Source organism: Bufo bufo, chromosome 9 (assembly GCF_905171765.1).
Source record: "Bufo bufo chromosome 9, aBufBuf1.1, whole genome shotgun sequence".
Classification (NCBI taxonomy): domain Eukaryota; kingdom Metazoa; phylum Chordata; class Amphibia; order Anura; family Bufonidae; genus Bufo; species Bufo bufo.
The window spans coordinates 122,386,155-122,399,081 of NC_053397.1; the positions used below are offsets into that span (position 1 = coordinate 122,386,155).

General features: G+C 43.9%; 1 protein-coding gene across 1 annotated transcript in view; it reads right to left on the reverse strand.

Moving 5' to 3' along the window:
* The window catches only part of DDR2 (discoidin domain receptor tyrosine kinase 2), a 1,651,236-nt gene that overhangs the window by 788,168 nt on the left and 850,141 nt on the right, over positions 1 to 12,927 (reverse strand). Inside the window, exons 8-9 of the mRNA XM_040407250.1 lie at positions 5,183 to 5,426; positions 3,920 to 3,982 (exon numbers count right to left, since the gene is read on the reverse strand). Coding sequence (XP_040263184.1) covers positions 3,920 to 3,982; positions 5,183 to 5,426 — 307 coding nt within the window. The remainder of the gene's footprint in view (positions 1 to 3,919; positions 3,983 to 5,182; positions 5,427 to 12,927) is intronic.

Below are 12,927 nucleotides of genomic sequence, written 5' to 3' on the forward strand. Positions count from 1 at the left end.
CTTGGTGCTCCTGTCTTGACTCACAACTAATCTTAATTTGCCACTTCTGAGTTCCAAGCCACTGGTTAGGAACCACAACTTTTAACTACATTTCTTATTCATTTGATACTGTAATTCACCACAGATTTAGTATTATTATTATTTTTTTAACCCCTTAAGGACCGGGCTCATTTTCACCTTAAGGACCAGGCCATTTTTTGCAAATCTGACCAGTGTCACTTTAAGTGCTCATAACTTTAAAACGCTTTGACTTATCCAGGCCATTCTGAGATTGTTTTTTCGTCACATATTGTACTTCATGACACTGGTAAAATGAAGTCAAAAAAATTATTTTTTTTGCACAAAAAAATACCTAATTTACCAAAAATTTGAAAAAAATTAGCAAATTTCAAAGTTTCAGTTTCTCTACTTCTGTAATACATAGTAATACCCCAAAAAATTGTGATGACTTTACATTCCCCATATGTCTACTTCATGTTTGAATTGTTTTGGGAATGATATTTTATTTTTTGGGGATGTTATAAGGCTTAGAAGTTTAGAAGCAAATCTTGAAATTTTTCAGAAATTTACAAAAACTCAATTTTTAGCGACCAGTTCAGGTCTGAAGTCACTTTGCGAGGCTTACATAATAGAAACCACCCAAAAATGACCCCATCTAAGAAACTACACCCCTCAAGGTATTCAAAACTGATTTTGCATACATTATTAACCCTTTAGGTGTTGCACAAGAGTTATTGGCAAATGGGGAGGAAATTTGAGAATTTCATATTTTTGTCAAATTTTTCATTTTAACCCATTTTTTCCACTAACAAAGCAAGGGTTAACAGCCAAACAAGATTGTATCTTTATTGCCCTGACTCTGCCGTTTACAGAAACACCCAATATGTGGCCGTAAACTACTGTACGGCCACACAGCGGGGCGTAGAGTGAAAGGTGCACCATATGGTTTTTGGAAGGCTGATTTTTATGGACTGGTTTTTTGACACCATGTCCCATTTGAAGCCCCCTGATGCACCCCAAGAGGAGAAACTCCCTAAAAGTGACCCCATCTAAGAAACTACACCCCTCAAGGTATTCAAAACTGATTTTACATACGTCGTTAACCCTTTAGGTGTTGCACAAGAGTTATTGGCAAATGGGGATGAAATTTGAGAATTTCATTTTTTTGCCTAATTTTCAATTTTAACCCATTTTTTCCACTAACAAAGCAAGGGTTAACAGCCAAACAAGATTGTATCTTTATTGCCCTGACTCTGCCGTTTACAGAAACACCCCATATGTGGCCGTAAACTACTGTACGGGCACACAGTAGGGCGTAGAGTGAAAGGTGCGCGGTTTGGTTTTTGGAAGCCAGATTTTGCTGGACTGGTTTTTTGACACCATGTCCCATTTGAAGCCCCCCTGATGCACCCCTAGAGTAGAAACTCCATAAAAGTGACCCCATCTAAGAAACTACACCCCTCAAGCTATTCAAAACTGATTTTACAAACTTTGTTAACCCTTTAGGTGTTGCACAAGATTTAATGGAAAATAGAGACACAATTTCAAAATTTCACATTTTTGGCAGATTTTCCATTTTAATATTTTTTTTCCAGTTACAAAACAAGGGTTAACAGCCAAACACAACTCATTATTTATGGCCCTAATTCTGTAGTTTACAGAAACACCCCATATGTGGTCGTAAACCGCTGTACGGGCACACGGCAGGGCGCAGAAGGAAAGGAATTCCATACGGTTTTTGGAAGGCAGGTTTTGCTAGACTGTTTTTTTGGACACCATGTCCCATTTGAAGCCCCCCTGATGCACCCCTAGAGTAGAAACTCCAAAAAAGTGACCCCATTTTAGAAACTACGGGATAGGGTGGCAGTTTTGTTGGTACTAGTTTAGGGTACATATGATTTTTGGTTGCTCTATATTACACTTTTTGTGCAGCAAGGTAACAAGAAATAGCTTTTTTGGCACGTTTTTTTTTTTTGTTATTTACAACATTCATCTGACAGGTTAGATCATGTGGTCATTTTATAGAGCAGGTTGTCGCGGACGCGGCGATACCTAATATGTATACATTTTTTTTTATTTATGTAAGTTTTATACAATAACTTCATTTTTAAAACCAAAAAAATGTTTTAGTGTCTCCATATTCTAAGAGCCATAGTTTTTTCAGTTTTTGGGCGATTATCTTGAGTAGGGTCTCATTTTTTGCGGGATGAGATGACGGTTTGATTGGCACTATTTTGGGGTGCATATGATTTTTTGATCGCTTGCTATTACACTTTTTGTGACGTAAGATGGCAAAAAATGGCTTTTTTTACACTGTTTTTATTTTTATTTTTTTACGGTGGTCATCTGAGGGGTTAGGTCATGTGATATTTTTATAGAGCCGGTCGATACGGACGCGGCGATACCTAATATGTATACTTTTTTTTTATTTATGTAAGTTTTACAGAATGAGTTCATTTTTGAAAAAAAAAAATCATGTTTTAGTGTCTCCATAGTCTAAGAGCCATAGTTTTTTCAGCTTTTGGGCGATTATCTTGAGTAGGGTCTCATTTTTTGCGGGATGAGATGACGGTTTGATTGGTACTATTTTGGCGTACATGCGACTTTTTTGATCACTTTTATTACCTTTTTTGGGAAGTAAGGTGGGCAAAATTTCAATTTTCTCATAGTTTTTATTTTTTTATTTTTATGGCGTTCACCGTGCGGGGAAAGTAACATGACCATTTTATAGATCAGGTCGTTACGGACGCGGCGATACCTAATATGTGTAGTTTATTTTATTTTTTTAATTTTTATTCAGTGATAAATGTTTTTTTTTTTATCTTAACTTTTTTCACTTTTTTTTACATTTTTGTGACCCAGACCCACTTGGTTCTTGAAGATCCAGTGGGTCTGGTGTCTGTATAATACAGTACAGAACAATATATATTGTTCTGTACTGTATTTTACTTACACTGAACAGATCTGTGCTTTTAGCACAGATCTGTTCAGCACCATGGACAGCAGGACGCCTGAGCAGGCGTCCTGTTGCCATGGGAACCCTCCCCGTCTGCTCAGAACTTCGCAGACGGGGAAGGGTAAGGACGGGGCTGAGGGGGGCTCTCTGGGGGCTCTCTCCCTCTCCATCGGGGGGCTGCAAAGGCACAGCAGCCCCCCGATGGAGAGGGAGGGAGCTCCCTGACCAATGACAGTTAACTTTTTCCATACAGCGGTCCGTACGGACCGCGGTATGGAAAGGGTTAAACGGCTGACATCTTCACAGATGTCAGCCGTTTATACCAGGGTGCCAGCAATGTGCTGGCACCCTGGTATACCCACTAGAAGCCAACGATCGTTCATGGGGAGGCGGGCGGGGGATCGCGATCCCGCCTGCCGCACCGCCCGCCTCCCGCAACGCCCCCACCGCCTGCGACACCCCCCCCGCACCACCCTCCGGCATAAAATCGTGCAGGGGTGCAGGGGGGGGTGAAAAATAATGATTTTAGCCACTCTAAAGTTTCTGATCCCCGCGGTCAGGGACCGCGGCGATCAGAAACTGCAAAAAGCGCAGCAAACCGCAGGTCTGAATTGACCTGCGGTTTGCTGCGATCGCCGATACGGGGGGGTCAAATGACCCCCCCCTGCGTTGTTACGGGATGCCGGCTGAATGATTTCAGCCGGCGTCCCGTTCCGATTAACCCCTGCGGCGCCGGAATTCCGAATTTAAGTCAGGACGTACCTGTACGCCCTTGGTCCTTAAGGACTCGGGAAATAGGGCGTACCGGTACGCCCTGCGTCCTTAAGGGGTTAAATAAGTCTACTTTTATTGTCTATAAAGTGTGATTTTTTGGATTTTTATTCTTCATCTCTCAACCATCTTCTCCCAACATCTTTTTCCCAAACCAATTTTGAGATAACATATTTATTTTTATCTACGTACCATATGTAGTTGGAACACTAGCCGGCCGTGGAGGACTTAATGAGTTGTTGTACATGGCAGCATCTGTTAACATTGAGGAACATATTGGTGATACAGGATAAAATATTGTTCACATGTAACTAACGGTATGTTCACATGTGCCAGTGTATTCCCTGACAATAATAAATATGAGTTCAGTAGGTTAAGGCTACTTTCACACTTGTGGTAGCCTTTTCCGGCAGCCTGTTCTGACAGGGGAACAGCCTGCCAGATCTGTGCTACCGCCAGCCCACCGTGATGCCTAATGGGGGTGGGCCGGGGGTCCGGCCACAGCACGGCAAACAACAACAGGCTACCACAAGTGTAAAAGTAGCCTAAGAAAGTTAAAGAGGTTTTCCGAGATTTTGATGCTGATGATCTGGATAGGTCATCAGTATCTGATCGTGGGGGTCTGACACCCGGGACCCCCTCTATTCAGCTGTTTGAGAATGCACTGGCGCTCCTGCAATCGCCGCTGCTTTCTCGCTGCTCACAGCGCTGTACATTGTATACTGTCAGGTATACTGGTACATCGACACAATTGTAACGTTTTTGGCTCTATACACCACCACAATGGATTTGAAATGAAACGAACAAGATGTGCTTTAACTGCAGACTGTCAGCTTTAATTTGAGGTTATTTACATCCAAATCAGGTGAACGGTGTAGGAATTACAACAGTTTGCATATGTGCCTCCCAGGTGTTGGACCCCCACTCATCAGATTCTGATGGTCTATCCTGAGGATAGGTCATCGGTATCAAAATCTCGAATAAAACCCATTTAATTATTTCTATTAGGGGAACAAGAGATTCCTAAAAACAAAGGGGGAAAATATATCAAGACAAGCACTTTCTATGCCTGTCTTGATATCCCCTGTTCTGCCAGAGGATGCGCCTAATTTATGACGAGGCGCAAGCCTCGTCATAAATTAGGCACTTTCTCCTGCAGTGTGTGCGCCTAACCAGAACTCTACAACAGCTCAGAGCTCCCAGAGATTTCTGGCTTCATTTATGCAAGAAAACTGGCATACATAAAGATAAATTTGTTGCAGCAGCTGGTCATGCCCCCTTCAGTGTCCTTGTCATGCTTCTTTCAGAAGATGACAGATGAGACAATGTTTAAAAAAAGTCAGTTAAAATATTGCACCTACGACTTTTTAATGTCACTTTTCAGGCACACAGGGAATTATAAATCTCCCCCAAAATGTGTGTAAAGTAATATACAGTTTTAAAATGGTTACTTACCAGACTGGAAGGTGATCTCACTAAACATCATCCAAGAATCTGCAAAATAGTATTGGCACTTGATAGCTCTGGCCATTCGATTATGAAGTTGCACAGTGACATAACGGGCACTGGGATTAGCATCATCCATTATCAAGACTGAAATGACAGAATTTGCTTCCCATTCATTTGCTTCCGATCTAAAGAAACACTGGACTTCCTTAAAGATCTTCACACCCTTTGAGAACATGTTATTGCAGTGAACCTGCAAAGTTTAGGAACAATGTTTTTCACAATGAAAATATATTTTTATTAATTAAAAATAAATCTAATGCTTGAAATTGATCAGTTGGATTTGATTTGCACATTTAAGGGTCATTTGCTAACATATATACACCACTTTTAGGTGTATATCTGTCGCAGATAGTGGAACAAAGGCTTTTTGCACCGCAATCTGGAATAGGAAGATGGGAGCTGGCGTAGATTTAGAAAGGTGGTGGATATGATGAAGTTATTCATCGCATCCACCTCCAGCTAAAGGAGTATTAAGACCGGTGTCTAAAGCGCTGGTCTTAATAAATGACCCCCTTGGTATTTGACATGATGCAATTGACATTGTATATGCTGTATCTAAGGTAAAGTTCACTTCATGTAAACAAAGCTTACATATGGACTTACATACTCAAACAGCTGCCTAGTAACATAAAATTTTAGTGAATTATATAGTAACCAAATTGAGAGTTTAAAAGTCACAGTGTGGCCCACATTTATTCATTTTATGCATGTACTCCACAATAGTGTTTCATTTAGAGCCATTTACACCATGCATCTTAGATTGCAAAATTGGAGTAAAAAGTAGGTGTGGGCAGTTTTAAGACATATTTATGAAATGCAACCTTTTAAAAAGTCACAAATGAGAAAATAAGTTGCACTACTCCACACAGACTGGCATAAAAAAAGACACTATGAAAGTTAAAGAGGTTCTCCAGTTTCTAGATATGAATGACCTATCCTAAGGATAGGTCAGCAATAGAGTTGAGCGGACACCTGGATGTTCGGGTTCGACGGGTTCGGCCGAATTTCACAAAAAAGTTTGAGTTGGGGACCCGAACTTGACCCCGAACCTGAACCCCATTGAAGTCAATGGGGACCCAAACTTTTGAGCACTAAAATGGCTGTAAAAATGTCATGGAAAGGGCTAGAGGGCTGCAAATGGCATCAGAATGTGGTTAAGAGCATGGGAAGTGCTCTGCAAACAAATGTGGATATCTATAAGGAAATTACTTTAAATAACATAAAATACGTAAAAATAAAAAATAATAATCGTGATTTAGGAGGACGAGGTCCATATGGAGTAGGAGGTTGAGGAGGCGGTGGATGTGGCGGTGTAGGTGGAAGCGGCGGTGGAGGAGGAGGTAGCCTACACAGTTTTTTGGTTTTAAATATATTTTTATTTTTTTTAAATTAGGGGACACCCCAAAACATTGGGAAATATAACCTGTGATAACCCCCTCCAGTCGTGCTAAACACACGTTCAGACAATACACTGGCTACAGCTCCAAGGCATAAAGGGCAAGCTCAGGCCATGTGCCCAATTTGGAGACCCAGAAGTTGCAGGGGGCAGAACACTCAGTTCGTGTAGGAGTGTGCAAACATACTGCCCCACCATGTCGCACGTCCCCAATTGGCTATCTGCTTTATCAACTTTCAATGTTCTTTTCTGCACCTACCATGGTGATCACGGTTATCGGCGAATCAGGGTTCCACCCCGGAGATGGAGCGTGAGAAAGGGAGACCTCTTCCAAGGGAGGTCAATGGCTGCAATGGGATGAAGCGGAAATGTGGGAGAAGCTATTAAAACTGAAGAATTTTGAAGAAATTAGGGAGCAAGTGGCAATTACCCACTCCCGACTCGGGGAGGTAGTGAAGATAAATAACAATACAGGACTCTTAAGATGCCCTGTTATTGGAATGATTAATAAAAACTTATAGTGAATGTCACTGTGGAATTTTGGATTTGGAAACGTTAGCCAGGAAAGGCCCTGCTGCCGCTTTTTTAAATCTAGACAACTTCTGCTTGATCGTACGTCCCTGTGACGTCCACCATCCATTTGGATATCTTCTCTATGAACTTTCAATTTTCTGAGCCTACCATGTTGATCGCGGTTATCGGCGAATCAGGGTTCCACGCCGGAGAGGGAGCGTGAGAAAGAGAGACCTCATCCAAGGGAGATAAATGGATTACATTGTTTTTTGATCGAGAGAAAATGTGGGAAAAGCTGTTAAAGCGCAAATGTGGGACAAATTATTGAAGCGCAATTGTGGGACAAATTAGTAAAAAGCAATTGTGGGACAAATTATTGAAGCGCAAATGTGGTACAACTTGTTAAAGTTTAAGCATTGAATGAAAGGAGGTGGCACTCATTAATTAATTAAGAATTTAGTAAATTTTATTCCCTGTCAACTATGCAGAGCAGGGGTTTCTATCTGTCAAAATTTCAAAAATGTCCCTTGACAATGTAACAGACGATTTTTTTTTATTTATGTTCCTGTCACCTACAGTGCTGCCCATAATTATTCATACCCCTGGCAAATTTTGACTTAAAGTTACTTTTATTCCACCAGCAAGTAATTTTTTTATGGGAAATTACATAGGTGTCTCCCAAAAGATAATATTTACATTTGAGCAAAAAGTGTCCAGTCCAAAATTATTCATACCCTTCTCAATAATCAATAGAAAAGCCTTTATTGGCTATTACAGCAATCAAACGCTTCCCATAATTGCAGACCAGCTTTTTGCATGTCTCCACTGGTATTTTTGCCCATTCATCTTTAGCAATGAGCTCCAAATATTTCAGGTTGGAGAGTCTTCTTGCCATCACCCTGATCTTTAGCTCCCTCCACAGATTCTCAATTGGATTCAAGTCTGGACTCTGGCTGGACCACTCCAAAACGTTAATGTTTTTCTCTGCTAACCATTTCTTCACCACTTTTGCTGTGTGTTTTGGGTCATTGTCATGCTGAAATGTCCACTGGTGCCCAAGGCCAAGTTTCTCTGCATACTGCCTGATGTTGTCGTTGAGAATCCTCATATGTTGCTCTTTTTTCATGGTGCTGTTTACTGTGATTAGGTTCCCTGGTCCATTGGCTGAAAAACACCCCCTAAGCATTAGGTTCCCACCACCATGTTTGACAGTGGGGATGGTGTTCTTTGGGTTGAAGGCTTCTCCTTTTTTACGCCAAATCAAGGAAACATATTTGTGACCAAACAATTACATTTTTGTTTCATCTGACCATAACACAGAAGACCAGAAGTCTTCTTGTTTGTCCAGATGAGCTTTTGCAAAGGCCAAGCGAGCTTTTGTGTGCCTTATCTGGAGAAGTGGCGTCCTCCTTGGTCTGCATTGTGCAGTCTCCGTTGGATTGTCTGCCTTGAGACATTGCCACCAGCAGAGCCCAGATTCACCAGGATGGCCTTGGTGGTGATCCTTGGATTCTTTTTCACCTCTCTAACTATCCTACTGGCCAGCACAGGTGTCACTTTTGGCTTCCGACCACGTCCTCTGAGATTTTCCACAGTGCGGAACATCTTGTATTTTTTGCTCAAATGTAAATAAAAGCTGAGAAAAGTTTTTTTCCACAATATTGCCTCTTGTACATCATCTTATTATCTTTTGGTAGACACCTATGTCATTTCCCGTCAAAAATTTACTTGTTGGTTGAATAAAAGTAACTTTAAGTCAAAATTTGTCAGGGGTATGAATAATTATGGGCAGCACTGTATGCAGAGGTGCCCCGTGACATCAACCATTCATTTGGATATCTTCTTTATCAACTTTCGATGTTCTTTTATGCGCCTACTATGTTGATCACGGTTATTGGCAAATCAGGGTTCCTCGCCGGAGAGGGAGCGTGAGAAAGAAAGACCACATCCAAGGGAGAAAATTGGATAAAATTTTTGGTATCAAGTGGAAATATGGGAAAAGTTATTGAGGCGCAAATGTGGGACAAATTATTAAAGCGCAATTGTGGGACAAATTATTAAAGCGCAATTGTGGGACAAATTAGTTAGGCGCAATTGTGGAACAAATTATTGAAGCACAAATGTGGTACAACTTGTTAAAGTTTAAGCATTAAATGAAAGGAGGTGGCGTGCATCAATTAAAGAAGAATTTCAGAAATTTTATTCCCTGTCACCTATGCAGAGCAGGAGTTTATTCACGTCCAAAATTGTAAAATGTCGACCCAATAATGTAACAGAAAATTACAGAAATTTATTAACCTGTCTACTTGGTAGAGCAGGGGTCTATGAAATGTAAAAGAAGAAAAATTATTGAAATTTATTAAGCTGTCAACTAGGTAGAGGAGGGGTATATTACACCCAAAAATTTGTGAATTTCACCTGAAAATGTAACTTGCAATTATTATTATTTTTTTTTTTACTGTCTACTAGGTTATAGCAGTAGTACATCACACCCAAAAATTGGTGAATTTCACCCAAAAATGTAACTGACAAATTTGTGCATTTTTTAAACGCCCCCTGCCATACTAAACACACGTTCAGAGGCAAGGCAGGCCAGCACCTCCAAGGCATAAAGGGCAAGCTCAGGCCACGTGCACAATTTGGAGACCCAGAAGTTGAAGGGGGCAGACCCGTCATTCAGTACGTGTAGGCGTGTGCACACACACTGCTCCACCATGTTGGTGAAATGCTACCTCCTGCTAAGACGTTCCATATCAGCTGGTGGTGCTGGTTGTTGTGGCGTGCTTACAAAGCTTTTCCACATTTCGGCCATGCTAACCCTGCCTTCTGAGGTGCTGGCGGTGCCACAGCTGCGTTGGCGACCTCTTCCTCGTCCTTTGCCTTGTGCTTCCACTGTGCACCCACTGTCAGGTGGGAATGCCACCAACAACGCATCTACCAGCGTGCGCTTGTACTCGCGCATCTTCCGATCACGCTCCAGTGAGGGAATTAAGGACGGTACGTTCTCCTTGTAACAGGGATCCAGCAGCGTGGGCACCGAGTAATCAGCACAAGTTAGAATGTGGGCAACTCGGCGGTCGTTGCGGAGACACTGCAGCATGTAATCGCTCATGTCTGCCAGGCTGCCCAGAGGCAACGAAAAGCTGTCCTTGTGAATGACTGGCCGGAAACCCTATAAAATGATCCCTTTTCCTCCTCCTCCTCCTGTGCCACATCCTCTTCCATCATCGCTAGCAGCGTTTTTTTAAAGGAGGCATAGAAGTGGGATAGTAACGCTGAGAACTGCGTTATCGGCACTGGCCATGTTGGTGTAGTATTTGAAACAGCGCAACAAGGAACACAGGTCTCGCATGGAGGCCCAGTCATTGGTGGTGTAGTGGTGCTATTCCGCAGAGCCACTCACCCGTGCGTGCTGCAGCTGAAACGACACTATCGCCTGCTGCTGCTCGCACAGTCTGGCTAGCAGGTGCAAGGTGTGGGCACGTCGCATATGAGGCGGTGAGCGGGAAGGCCGATGTTACGCTGCAGCGTCGACAGGCGAGCAGCAGCAGGTTGAGAAAGCCGAAAGCGCGCACAGACGGCCCGCACTTTATGCAGCAGCTCTGACATATCGGAATAATTTTTAAGGAACCTTTGCACCACCAAATTCAGCACATGCGCCAGGCAAGGGATGTGCATCAAACCGGCTAGTCCCAGAGCTACTACGAGATTTCGCCCATCATCACACACCACCAGGCCGTGCTTGAAACTCACTGGCACCAAACACTCATCGGTCTGTTGTTCTAGGCCCGTCCACAGCTGCTGTGCAGTGTGGGGTTTGTCCCCCAAACAGATACGTTTTAAAACTGCCTGCTGTTTTTTACCCCTGGCTGTGCTGAAGTTGGTGGTGAAGGTGATACACTGACCGGATGAGGAGCCAGTAGAGGATGAGGAAGCAGAATAGGAGGAGGAAGCAACAGGAGGCAAACTTTAGCGCCCTGCAATCCTCGGTGGTGAAAGGACATGCGCCAAACTGCTATCCTCCTCAGGTGCAGCCGCCACTGCATTTACCCAGTGTGCTGTTATGCAGATATATCATCCCTGTCCATGCTTACTGGTCCACATATTCGTAGTGAGGTGCACCTTGCCACAGATGGCGTTGCTCAGTGCACACCTGATTTTGTCCCCTACTTGGTTGTGCAGGGAAGGGATGGCTCGTCTGAAAAAGTAGTGGCGGCTGGGCACGACGTACTGTGGGACAGCCACCGCCATAAAGCCTTTAAAACTATCCGTCTCCACCAGACGGAATGACAGCATTTCAAAGGCCAGTAATTTAGAAATGCTGGCATTCAGGGCTAGGGATCGTGGGTGGGTGGGTAGGGGGGTACTTCCTCTTCAACTCCAGTGTTTGGGAGATGGAGAGCTGAACGCTTCCGTGGGACATTGTGGAGATGCTTGGTGACCCAGGTGGTGGTGTTGCTGGCAGATCCTCTGTTTGCGGAGTAGCAGTTGGCACTGTCACTCCAGAGGTGGATGAAGAGGCCGAGAATGCAGCAGAAGAGAAAGCAGGAGGAGCCAGAGACCTTTATTGTTTTTTCAGGTGTCTACTGCACTGTAGCTCGTGCTTAGCACTTAAATGCCTGGTCATGCAGGTTGTGCTTAGGTTGAGAACGTTTATGCCTCGCTTCAGGCTCTGATTGCACAGCGTGCAAACCACTCGTGTCTTGTCGTCAGCACATTGCCACGTCAGGGCACTCCTTGGAGCTTGCTTTGGTGTGCTCGGTTCCTTGCTGTGGTGGGCAGTAGCAGGCGTACTGTCTAGAGGACAGCCTCTCCGCTTTTGCACCCTGTTCCCTCTTTTGCTGTGCTGGTGGCTCTGTGCGACCACCGCCTCTTCCTCCGAACTACATAGGTCACTCGCATGACCTTGATTCCATGTGGGGTCGAGGACCTCATCGTCCTCCACATCATCTTCCACCCAGTCTTCACCCCTGCCCTCCTTGTCGGTCTGCACACTTACGAAAGCCCCAGCAGTTGTCACCTGTGTTTCGTAATCATCCGAGACGTGCTGCAATGGTCCTCCTATGTACTCATCTTGAAACATAAGTGGTTGGGCATCGGTGCACGCAATCTCTTCCACTTCTGGGGCAGGGCTAGGTGGATGGCCCTGGGAAACCCTGCTAACAGAGTTATCAAAAAGCAGAAGAGACTGCTGCATGACTTGGGGCTCAGACTGCTTGGCTGATTTGCAAGGGGGTGCAGGTGCCAACTCTGATCTTTCAGCAGGAGACTGGGTGGGAGACAATGTAAAGGAACTGGAGTCACTGTCAGCAACCCAATCTACTATCACCTGTACTTGTTCAGGCCTCACCATTCGTAGAGCCACATTAGGCCCGACTAAATACCGCTGCAGGTTCTGTCGCCTACTCGCTCCTGAGGAAGGAGTTTCACTTGTGCGTGTAACTGGCACAGATCGACCACGTCCTCTCCCTGCAACAGGAACTCCACCACCAGCAGCACCACGACCTGGGCCACGTCCCTTATTTGACGCTCTCGTCATATTTCTCAAATCTTGCCCTAAATGGTTGTTTAATTAATAGCAGAATATAACAGTATGTAAAGGATATATCTCACACGTAGAGTTGAGCGAACACCTGGATGTTCGGGTTCGAGAAGTTCGGCCGAACTTCCCGGAAATGTTCGGGTTCGGGATCCGAACCCGATCCGAACTTCGTCCCGAACCCGAACCCCATTGAAGTCAATGGGGACCCAAACTTTTCGGCACTAAAAAGGCTGTAAAACA